Consider the following 12500-nt stretch of genomic DNA (forward strand, 5'->3'; position numbering starts at 1 on the left):
ATGTACATTATATATATATATATATATATATATATATATATATATATTTAACTTGAATGAAAACAAAGGATCAAATATACATAAGATTCTGCCTATATAACTTGACTTGACCCGAGCGTTTCCACTGCAGTATCGCTTCTTAATAAAAGTTTTCATATCGGCACATATCGGAGATTATATGTACCGATACAGATATATCTGTGATGGCCAACATCAGCTGATAAATCAGTCGGGCTCTAGCCTCGTGTTTGAGTCATGCCAGCCACACTGACAATCTCTGTACCACAAACACAAATGTGTGTATTTACCAGTGTATTTTACTGGTAGGTATTTACTGTCCATCAGCAACCACTGCAAAAACCAGTGATGTACTTCCTGTATTTCTGTAATTGCCGTGGGTGGCAGACAGAACATACATATCATTAGGTGTGATGTCATGTCCAGGTATTTTCTGTAGCAGTGTGGTTTGGCAGTTGGAAATGTTGTCGCGTCCTGAAACAGCAACAGTAAATTAATATATGAGCAAGAGCTTCTGTGTAGAGTTGCCATTTCACAACTGTCAAACAAAGAAAAGACCAGAATGCAAAGCAACCACAAAGCTTTAAAAATGTATGAATCATTTTGTCTCAAATGGAAATTTTCTGACTCCACTACTGACAGAAAGTGCTCTGGCCACAGAGAACGCAAAGGAGACAGAAGCTGTTTAAGAGCATCTAATGGTGGATTTTTCCTCTGAGAACCAAAACAAACATAAAGTTGTTTGACTGTCCCTACATAACTCTTCTATAAAGTCCTGTCTCCCTCTTCCATTCGACAAGTTTGCCCACAGTTTAGCCTTCAGTTTCAGCTCCGCACAACTTTGTGATCAAAGCGTTGGACTGAAGCGTCTGCCTCCACGCTTGATCAGGCGCTTGGCATTGAGGGTGGGGAGGGTGGGGGTGGGGTGGGGGTGTCGAGGCCCGTGAGCCTGACGATGGGAGTTTGTCGATACAATGCTGAATCTCGGTACAAAAGACAGCTTCGTTGGGTTGGGTTCGTCGGTCTCTGTTTCACCCACGCATGACGCACTCAATGTCTAAGATCAACTTATCTCATCTCCCTGTTTCATCTTTCTGCGGCCCGTCTATCTCCTTTGATTCTCTCTGCTTTGGGTGAATTCAGTGAGAGAGGCTCCCCACCCGCACAGACAAAAGGCAAAAGAGACATCTTCGCTGTACCGGTACACACACAAACACACACAGAAGAAAACATCCACACACACACAACACACACACACCACCAACAAAAATCAAACAGCAAAAGCCTAAATACACACACATCAGCTTCAAACAGAGAGAAAAGGAATTAGTGGGCGTCTTAAAGATTTATATTCCTTCCAGAGCTTTAACAGGCAGGAAGCTCTGACAGTAGGTTATCATGCAAATGAGCCGGCTGTTTTGACGGCATCTTTTGAAGTAAACAAACTCACATTGGCAGCCAGCTGAGACGTCAGGGTCGCCACCTTCTCCTGAGAGGCGTCCAGCTCCCGACGCAGCTTTCTGATTTGCTGGTTGCGGAAGAAAGAAAAACAAAAGGTAAAGGTGCGGTTAATGCTCCAGAAAAACATGAAGGAAATAAGACTGATTGTAATGCAAAGAGGTGTTGAACTTGCAACTCCCTTGTTGATATTTTTGATGTAAAAAAAAAAAACTATGCAGGTACATGGTAATACTGTGTGTAAAGACACTGGGGTGAAGTGTGAACAAAAAAAAGTGTGGGGGATTACCGTGGAATTTTGGACTGTTTGGCCCTTGATTGAAAAGAAAAAGAGTACAAATTAACACTATGTTGCATGCCCCCATCAAACAGCATGAACTGATGTGGCTGGAGAGACAGAGGTTTTCACAGCACTTGTTTTCTCATGTTAGACTCCGAGCATCAAAGCAAGAGCTACAGGTAAGTTAGTTCCTCACCTGAGTCAAATAGTATTTGCAAATACCTGATTTTTTTTTCAAAATTTTTTAATATTGTAAACAAAGTGCCAGATGTGTGAGTTTACCAACGTGGACGACACCAGGACGAGAAGGAATAATGAATGAAAATCTCCATGCTTCGTTACAAATTGCTGTCAATATCAGAGGTTTTTGAATTGATCTTTATGTGTATTTTTTTTTTTATATATAATCAATATCTGATATCAGTATGAATTGACAGTAATGTTGACAAGACATTTGCAGAGATAGTGACAGTGACAGAGGGCATGTGTTTCCAACACACGCTTCTGACATTTTAGAAGATCAGATATATCAGATTTTCATCAGATGAGAAATGTCAAAAAATACCAATCAAGTCCTTTTCATAATTTCTATTGGTTTTTTCTCGTTTCTCACGCCAACACTGCTTAGTCAAGTTTCTGTGGCGCCAACATTACAACAAATGTGTCATGTAAATGATGAAAAAGTCGTGTGTAGGTCTGTCCTGAGGGAATATAAACCAGAACTGGGTCACTTGTGTCAGTTTGCGCTGAGAAAAGCTGTCTGAAAATGCTAAACTCCACCCATCTGGCAGGGTTAAAACAAACACTGTGATGTATTTGCCATTACTGTTTGATCCAAACTTGAGCTAAAAGCTCTAATAAACAAGAACAGAGAAAAGGAATAAACAGAAAACAAAAAAAAATCAAAACATAAAACTGTAAAATCAAAGAAGAATCAGTGATAAACTGTTGAATGAAGCCAAACTAAAATAGCCAGGGCATGCATTAGATATGCTATAATGTAAGTTTTAGTAAAGTATATTAGCTACATAGCACAGCAGGGAGGAGTGGTTATTTAATTATTTATAATCAGGATGAAATAAATAAAGATTAACTGAGAATAAAAAGCAATGCAACACAGAGTTAAACTGCTTCATTGTAGAACCTGATAGCATTTATTTATAACTATTCTTTAAATTATTATCAATATAAATCAAAGAGACTTTAAATTAAGCTGAACAAATATCACTGTTTGTGCTTTGATTGACAGATGAAGTGCAATAGAAACATAAAGACAAACAAACAAAACAAACAAAAAAACAGTAGTCGCAGCTAAAACATGCACATGACACGGAGGTTGTCGGACTGAATCCCACGTCTTCGAGGTTCCCACAGGGGGGGACTTAACCCCCCCACCTACAGCACAGCCAGCTTTAAGCTGTAAATGTCTGAAACTATATGAAGTGAAGCAGAAAGCTGCTAAAAGGAAGCACGCATGCCGACACGTGGACGCAACTTATCCATCCTTACCTCTGAGTGAGCTTTCTCCTCCGTCTGTGAGGAAGATGCAAACATAGTTTAGAAAAAGCTGCATATTGTCTCAGAGTGAAGTGTTCAATCAAGCACAATCAAATGAATTAGAATATGCACCATAAGAAGCATTTTAATGCCAAAGAGGAGGTAGTAAAGAGGAGAAGTAGAGCATCACTGGCGTTGAAGTGGAAATCAGACAGAAAACAAAATGACAAGTGGTTTATAACCACAAAACAAACAGATGGATTCAACCTGAGGGGAAACGTTGCGAATGAAACTATATCTTTCATCCAGACCTTTCGTCTGCGACCTGCAAGTGACACTTGAAACAGGTGGAGGTGGGTGGTGATCGATTCTTCTCCCTAAAACTAATCTGCCACCTCTCTGATCGTGACGACTTCAGAGCTGCCTGTGCTGTTAGAAACCCAACACATGTCCAGAGTCTTATCTGCCAAAGTCACTTTATTTAATTTGCTACTTTGATTTAATGCCCCACCGTATCACATGGAAGAGCTGACGGATTTGATCTTCCTTTGTGTTGTCCCAGTTTAAAAAAATAGGATGACTTTAACCTTAAAATTGTTACGTTTTTGAAAGCACACAGTCACATCCTAAAATGTCCCCCTAGTTCACTGTGGTGAGTTCATCAACATCAACAGTGAGCTGAGAAAATATTCATTGTGGATGCTGTTGGGTGCTATAACAAAATAAGACAGTGCACCTTTAAATCTGCATAAATGGACTATTTGGCCATTTAGGGCATGAAACAAGCCGTAAACATAACACTTATAAAGTTGTTATGGTGAAGTTGTTAGCAAAAACTTGCATATTAACACATTTAGCATGAACTAACATTAGCATTCATTTGTTCATTGTGTTTCTGGCCACCTGGTGAATAAAAGTCTAATATTTACTTTCCTTTCAGCAATGTTTTGGTCTCCACCAACTTATCAGAGATATATCTAGTTTTTTTTTTTTATATGTGCCAAATGCGTAACTATGTTCAGCAGCTAGTTGTTAGCTGTTAGCGTTATTGTTTGCTGCTGAGCTGGTAGCAGACAGTGGTTTTATCAAAGCTTTCTACCTGGAAACGACTCAACCAAAACTGAAATGTTTCAAGCTGGAAAACCAAAAACAATGAGTGGAAAGAGGCTGAAACATTGTTACCGAGCTGGGTTATTCTTTTCCTTGCATTTATATTTAATAATCTGATACATTTTTAATGCAAAAATATTGATCAGATCAGAGCAGCTTTAACGATGACCATGATTCAGATGTACAGTACCTGACCACTGCTGTAAAATCAGGAAGAAAAGCTGTCAGCTACTTACTGCAGAGTACAGTGAAGATGTGCTGGAGACCAGGGACAATGAGGAGCCATGGACTGTAAACATACAGAGAGAGGAATGAGTGACTAAGGTTTAGTAAAACACTTAATTATAAAAACTGGTGTGAAAAACAGGGATCAATGCTACAGATTCAATTCAAATGTGACGATACAATATTCTACCTCTTCTACTGAATCTGACCTTGAGGGAGCTCTAAAGTCATTTTAATTACTTTCTTATTTTTTCTTAATTACCCACTTGACTGATTAGCACTTCACAGTTAATGGAAGTCATTCAGATGATGTAAGCTTTAAAGCCAGAAAAAATATATGATTTGCCTGTTAAAAAGCTGACCTCTATATGGACGTAATGACAGCCATGAAAAGACCAGAACAGAGCCACCAGCCGAGTCACTCACAGTATGAACACAGTGAGAGCTCATTCAGCTGGGATTAATGCACTTGATGACTGGGGACGTTGCCTTGATGAACGTGGCCTTAAAATGATTTCTAATGGCTTCTTAGTATCAAGGTTTCATGTCTGACACAGTTCATTTATAGAGCGAGCCCCACCTTCATCAGTGCTGTCCCTGAAGGAGCCGGAGCGGCTGATGGCCCGGGGTCGGTCCTCCAAGGAGGTTGCGCTGCCACCCAGTGGGTGACCCTCTCCATACAGGTCAAAGGAGTCCTGGGCGGGGATGCTGTTGGAGCGGCTCATGCTGCTGCTGCCTGGTGGCAGGTTGTACTGGCTGATGTTCGTGGGACTCACTGAACAGAGGAAAAAATAGATCAGCTGAGATCAGGGTTAATAAATATTTTCCCCTTTTACATGAACCCTGTGGCATCTGTAAAAAGCATCAGTGATCAATCATTCATGCATGAACTAAGAACCAATTTACAGCTAATAATGGTGCAAGTCCGGTAAAATCTTAATGGACTTCAAGATATTTTGATTGCTACATGAAAAAATTATGATTTAATTATATGGCTCATTTTTATGGCCATGTATCTACTGTCATATACGTTTCTGCATATTTCACATTTTAGACACTCACACAAAATTTTAAAGGTTTCCTCTTCTTCCTGAAGTGTTGATCCATAAGAAGATATATTTGTGGTTTTAAGAACCAAAAAACTATCTCAATGTAGTTTTACATCTCCTCTCTCAGGCTTCTCTCTGGAGCTCTAGTAACAACAGGTCGGTGAACCAATCAGAAGAGAGGAGGCTCTGAGCCTCTCTTCTGATTGATTGACTGTTTTCTGAGTGATCCAATAAAAATATAGCAGATTTCAGGTAAACACTCTGAGAAACCAAATCCTGCAAGGTTGGATGGTGGCTCCAGGTGGTTGGGGCTTGAGGCATGGCTGAGAGCGGTGACTCTCAGCCACCTGACGTCCTGACGGCTGGTTTTAAGGCTCAGTTTCTGAATACAGGCTGTCTGCATTTCTCTGTGGACTGAGGCTTTGATACTTTCACAGTATTAATATAGAACCTAGACCTGCTTTATAATCAAACTACACATGGACATCTAACTTTAAACTATTTGGACCATTAAACAATTCAGAGTCATGAAACAAGAACGAAAAAAATCAGTAGATCACTCTTCATGAAGAGTGTGCACTGTGTGGACTGCACATATGGGCCTTTTTGCTTTATTTATTTATCCATCTTTTATTGCACTAAGTTGGTTTTTATTATAGTTTTAGTATAGTATTCAAGCACATTAGACAAACCTCACACAAGTACTTTTTACTGTTTGGTTTATTGGTGCTGTTGGGCCCCAGATTAGAAAAAATAACATCACTAAGTAAAATCATTGAGAGCATTTGCTACTATAGACTCACGCAGGTTGGAGTAGTGGTATTTTCCAGTGGTGGTGCAGGAAGCTCCTGGAGGAGACAGTGGGGACTGGCTGCCTGTGTCCTGAAGCCCCCCTGTTGAATGGGACCTCAACCACTCCTTCCCTTCCTCGTGGGATGTCTGCCGGGAGGACGGAGGGTACCTGGAACCCCCAGAGAAAGTATAAGCTAATGGCAGAAATGGCTGCTAAGATATTTGGAAGTCCAAAGTAGTGAAGTTCTTCGGTGATGAAATGAGTGTGGAGCTAATAATAGAAGCATGTGAGCAGAGAGCAAAAGAAACATGCAGCCACAGCACAGACGTTCACATGCATACATCTACACACACACACTCATTCGTATACTATATACACATACAGTACTCCTCTGGCTCAAAGCTGCAAAAAGCACACACACAGACGTTCATCTCTTCTCTCTCCAGCTCCAAAGGGGCTTGGCAGCAGAAGGCCCTTATCGCACGCATGACAATCGGCCATATTTAATCCTCTGAGGATCATAATTGAGTTTGCACTCATCCCTTTTCAGCGGCGTCTTCCCTCCAACGACCCCATTACTACACTTGTCACATCTGACCCTGCTCCCCCATGCCCGTGCTTCGTATTCTCTCCACCAGGGGATTGAGTGTCTAAGCTTGTGTTGAATGGTGTGACACAGCAGCGTTCGTCCCTCACTGGAGTTGAATTGGAACAGCCTGAAATATCCAAGGGTCAGTGTTTGACTCAGTATACTAAGTCCTTTCAAAATGCCCATTAGCAGGACCAACATGCTTATTTATATCACTAAAGGGGCCAATTATTAGTCTAAGCTCCACTTGTGGGAAGATCAGGCAAGTAGAAAAAAAAAAAAAAAAAAAAAGTGCCATTTGGTTTGAGATGTGAACAGACGGCCGTAAAAAATCTGCGGTCAGAAGAAGAAGAAGAAAACACTCTGGTCTGTACTGAACATCACTTCCAACGGGCACAAAGTGTAACATAAGATCAGATGCTTTTAGGCCCAATAAAGTACGAGCACCAAATGCCATCAAAATGAAAGAATGGTTTGAAACCAGCATGCCCCATCCAACCTCTCTGCAGCAGTAATGTATAATTGGCTAGAGAGGCTGTTCCCTGCAGAGGCTGTGCCACTGTGATGAATGGGTTATGGTATTTCTGTCTCTCTCCCTTTAGTCCCAGCTAAATCCAAAATATACCTTCGACTCACTTGGCTGACTTGGCCTTGGGTTAACAGAGCAAATGTTATCAGGCGGTGTTTGGCCATTGTAGGGAGCTGAGGAGGAACTGCTCTGTCATAGCGGCTGTGTTTGCTGCATTTCTAGCAGTGCATGTGATGAGAAGAGCATGAGGTTGCACATAGAGAAGCAGACATGCAAACGGACAAACATACTCCTGTCTGATCATCTGAGGCAGCGTTCACACTGCGTTAGAATTTTTCACCTCACTTAAAGGCTTTTGTTAATGTGGACTTCAGGATCTCTGGTACAAAATCTATCTTTCTCTATCTATATTTTAGTTTGAGTTTGTTGGGAAAAAAAAGAGAGATCAGATAAGATTGTATATGTATTTCTTTTCAACGTATAGTAATGCATCACATAATGCATTCTGCAAAAAAAAAATAAATCTGAATCCACAGTTAAGTCTGATTTGTGCAGAAGTTTGTTCCTGCAGTGTGAATGCTGCAAAACATAATCTCAAGATTTTCTACTTTATACATCAGTAGTTCCAAACCAAGTACCTTCACTGACGCATTCATCCATTACTTTAGTGTGGTTGGTACTTTTTCCTATTTTCACCGGTTCTCACATTGCATTAATCCAAACTGATTTATAATAAGCGCCTTGGAACAATGTGGGAGCAAGAGCTAGATATCTTTTATTAAACTATTTCAACTTTTTATCCATTACTTTAAGCTAAATATTTAACCATGCATCCATTCCTTTTTGATATGGCACCATTTACCCATTACCTTAAGCTCTTTCAATTGTTTAGCCATTACTTTAAGCCAGTGGCTCCCAAACTTTTCCAACTCATGGCCCACCCACTTGAAAGTTTGTGTTGGGAACCACTGCTTTAAGCTTATTGTTTTAAATATTTATCCATTCATTTAAACTAACTTTTAACCTCTAATCCTATTTCAACCAATTATCCATCATGTTTTGCTAATTGATGATTATGTACTTTTCTGCTTGCTTGCTAACTAATTAGTTATGCCTCAATGTTATAGCTTACTCAATATGAGGATAGGTGTTTTATTTAAATTGCAATTTCTATCTTTTATTTCTATAAGTTGAGCTTCTCCACAGTCTTTCCACATGTTCTCAAGCACAAAGCCTCTTGCAGAATTATGCCTTGGGGCACAGGTACAGGTTGGGAATTACTGCTGCTGTAAGTAGATGCCACACACACACACACACGCGCGCGCACACACACACACACGCACACACACACACAACATGAAAGTAGAGCTGAAAGTAGAGCTGGTAAACTTGGTATTCTCATGCAAATGTATGCGTACGATGTGTGTGAATAAGCAAAAGAACAACAGTAGAGATTGAGATGTGGCTGCAGATGTGTTGTACCTCAGTCCCTTTTTGGGAAGCGTGTTTCTGTCAAGAGGCATGCTGTTAAAACACAGAGGATGAGTGAATTAGATGAACACCGGAAAACATTTGTTTTTGTGCTCGCTGACAAAAAAAAAAAAAAAAAGACTGGTCACATTTTTACACACTTGACTTTTGACACAAACACACACACAAACACACACACACATATACACACACAAACACACAGTATGCAAACGGATGTACTCTATGGAGAACACATTAAAGACGTTAACTAATGCATCACTGGACAACAGACAACAAATATAAACACAGGCAATATTTAAATCAATTGTTTCATTTTTGAGACATAAAACTAAAAAGCTAATGAGGGAAAATAAACTTGTGCCCTGTTCCTGTCTTGTGTGACGTACTGCATGCACAGTGTGTGGACAAAACAATGGAAACACTCTAATAGAGACTTCTCATGGGAATGAGCGTCTGAAATGATCTGAATTTACTGTGGTACTTTTTCTGGCATGGCTGTGGGGCCACGAGTAATACTGTCTTTGAGCTTACACTTTCATGATGCTTCCATTAACACTTCGTTAAGATTGCTACCTGGTCAATGCGATAGAAACTAATTATGATATAGTGATGCAATATAAGATCTGTTGCACATCTGTCCTGCCCAAACTGAACTATACATAGTATGTACTCAGTTCCTGTACTCACAGATCTATTTTTGATAATACCAAAACCATGCCAGAAAAATAAACTTAAATCCAACCAAACTGTGTGCTGGGTGAGTGATTATTACTGGTATTATTTGGGCATGGTATGTCTACATATTAGGGTAAGGAGATACACTTTTTGTCTCTGTTCTCAAATGAAACAATGAATACGATTCAGCCCAATCGTATTTCCTGTTACTCACCCCTCTGACAGGGTGGACTTGACACTGCCGGTTCGTGTAACCTTTGGCCCGTGGTGGCCCAGCGGCAGATCAATGGACTCTGAGCTGGTGTGCAGACTGGTCATGCTTTGGCAGCTCAGTGTGTCCTTGCTGCCAGCTGACGAGCTACAGGCAGGCCAGGGCCGAGCGTTGGAGGGCAGGGAGAGGCCAGAGGCCGGGCTGGAGGCCGGGGAGTCAGTGCACAAGTCTGGGGTTTTACCGTACAGCGGGCTGCTGCCACCACTCAGGCCGCCAGCGCTGCCCAGGCTCCCCGTGCCAGAGGAGGGCGAGTCCAGACTGGCCTGCCTTGCCAGCGTGCCGTGGGGGCTGCCCAGTAATGAGGGGCACTTGCCAGAGTCGGGCGTGCCCGGAGAGCTGGCCTTGCTGCTGGCTTTGGTGCCAAACAATCTGAGGGTAGAGAGGTGGGTGCAGTCATTCAGACATGCTCAAAGGACAAGTGATGAGCATCTGCAAGATCCATACTGGAAAATAATTTGGCATACTTTGGAGTTGAAAGAATATATTGGATATTATATATGAAATTGTAATTCTGCATTTGTCACAAGCATCAAGAAGAAGCAAATTTGTGAAAAACAGTGACTGAGACATCCCCACACCTTTGTTGTAAAGCCAACTTTAAACTGCAGATGAAATACTGAGCGGACTTCCCAACACATTCATCCCTCGCAGCAAAACTCCACCTCATCTCATCTGTGAACTCTCAGTAATTTACATCGACACATCTGCTTTCACAGCTTTGCCCGTTTCAACCCCGTGACTTTAAATAACCTCATCTGCGAGGCCACTCAACCCTGTTCGCCGCCCACATATGCTCAGACAGCCTGCTAACTCTGTTCGCGCCCGTCCCAGTCTGTCATCACAGTCACACAAAATATATGGATGACACTCTGTTGAAGAAAAAAAAAAAAAAACAGGCTTGAAGACATGCAGATGAAAAGGGTCGGCTTGACAAATCGGATGGGACGGATGTTTGGACACGCCTGCCGAACGCATGCCTCTAATGAGTCAGGAATTGGTGTGCAGAGAAACTCCTGTCTCCTGTCTGTTCTGATCAACACTGCTGAGCTGGATTCTTGCCTGAGCTGAACGAGAAGCCATCAGACCTTCATCTTCGGGGGGGGAAAAGATATGTTTCATCTGCAGTGGCTTATCACCTACAACCAGGGAACAATCTATGTAATGGCAACCCTTGGCTGCACAGCCAAGTAAGCTCACTTTTTTCAATCAATTTTTTCATGAAGGCACTGAAATATGATTTATTAAGTGTCCTATATTCATTTTGCGAAGCCAAACATTTCTAAAATTGATATAGATGACTGTATTTTTAAGCCAGGGTACATGTTTACCACTACTGATGACATCTTCAATAAGTGCCCCTATCTGTTACAGCAACACAAACATCAGCTCGTCATCATGGATGAAAACCTCCTTACATTGTAATTCTGAAATAGATGTGCTGATGACATCGACATCATCTAAAGGCATGCCAGCTGTACTGTAAAAAACACCACTTATTGCTAAAAATCAAGGGACTGAAGAAGAATGTGGTGAGATGTCTGATTCACGTAGAAACACACACGGTGACGGACAAAGACAGAATGAGAGAAGAAGACATGTTCTGTGTTTCTGACCTGCGGAAGGTAGGAGAGGCAATATCAGGGTACTTGGAGCCTGGCTGCCTGAGGCCTGACTGGCCTGTTGTAGTGGAGGTGGGGCTGGACTTGGGGGACGTGGATAGTCCCGCTGCTGGGTCCTGGTCTGACACCGCCACTTTCTCCTTGTCCGTCTGGTTTATTGTGATGGGACTGGAGCGGTCTGAGCCCACTTTTCCGTCCCGGCGTTTGGTGCCCGTTTGTGTGGCTGACTTGCCACTGACATTTGAGTCAATGCTGCTGGAGCTGGAGCGATGCCCGCTGCGCCCTGCCGCCACCCCACTGGAGGATTTGGCCGGTCTGGGTAGGGAGCGGTACTGCAGGGTGACTTTGGAGCTGCCGCAGCTGAGCAGGATGCCGTCATCCTGGGGCTGCGAGCCATCCAGACTGGTCTTCCGCACACCGCCGATGCCTGTGCCTTTGCCTAGGGCAGCTGAGGATTTGGGCGCCTTGCCCAGGGTGGCTGAGCCGCTGGCGAGCGTCGCGCCGCTAGAGGTGATTAGGGTGCCGGTGGGACCTGGGATCTTCTTGTATCCAAATGAGCCTGTGGTGGGTGGGCGTGCGATGCCAGACGGGGGTTTCTTGCCCTCGTCTCCACTGCTCTTCCCAGCATCTGAGGGTGAGCGCTGGATGCCAGCAGAACTCTTGGAAGGTGCCTTGCCCTTCTCTGAGGCCTTAGCATCATCGGTTTTGCCTGTCAATTTGCATAAACACTTATTAGCACAAATACAAAAACATTAGCCTCAGCAGTTTCTTGGCCCGGCTCTTGTTTTTATCACCTGTGATGCGGCGCAGCAGGAAAAGCCAAATTAGTGTAAATTCTGGCCAATAGCCAGAGGTTTAGTTTATCACAGCTCAGCTGCATCGAAAACCAATATTTG

The 12500-nt window shown here is 42.4% G+C and overlaps 1 protein-coding gene across 1 annotated transcript in view; it reads right to left on the reverse strand.

The window, feature by feature from the left end:
- Positions 1-12500, reverse strand: part of nav3 (neuron navigator 3) — a 205652-nt gene that overhangs the window by 23433 nt on the left and 169719 nt on the right. Inside the window, exons 16-23 of the mRNA XM_022749315.1 lie at positions 11599-12313; positions 9929-10354; positions 9031-9072; positions 6441-6598; positions 5169-5363; positions 4600-4652; positions 3266-3289; positions 1469-1546 (exon numbers count right to left, since the gene is read on the reverse strand). Of these exons, the coding sequence (XP_022605036.1) occupies positions 1469-1546; positions 3266-3289; positions 4600-4652; positions 5169-5363; positions 6441-6598; positions 9031-9072; positions 9929-10354; positions 11599-12313 (1691 nt within the window). The remainder of the gene's footprint in view (positions 1-1468; positions 1547-3265; positions 3290-4599; positions 4653-5168; positions 5364-6440; positions 6599-9030; positions 9073-9928; positions 10355-11598; positions 12314-12500) is intronic.

The sequence above is a fragment of the Seriola dumerili genome, unplaced genomic scaffold, assembly GCF_002260705.1.
Source record: "Seriola dumerili isolate Sdu_G_001 unplaced genomic scaffold, Sdu_1.0 BDQW01000138.1, whole genome shotgun sequence".
In the NCBI taxonomy this organism is placed as follows: Eukaryota; Metazoa; Chordata; class Actinopteri; order Carangiformes; family Carangidae; genus Seriola; species Seriola dumerili.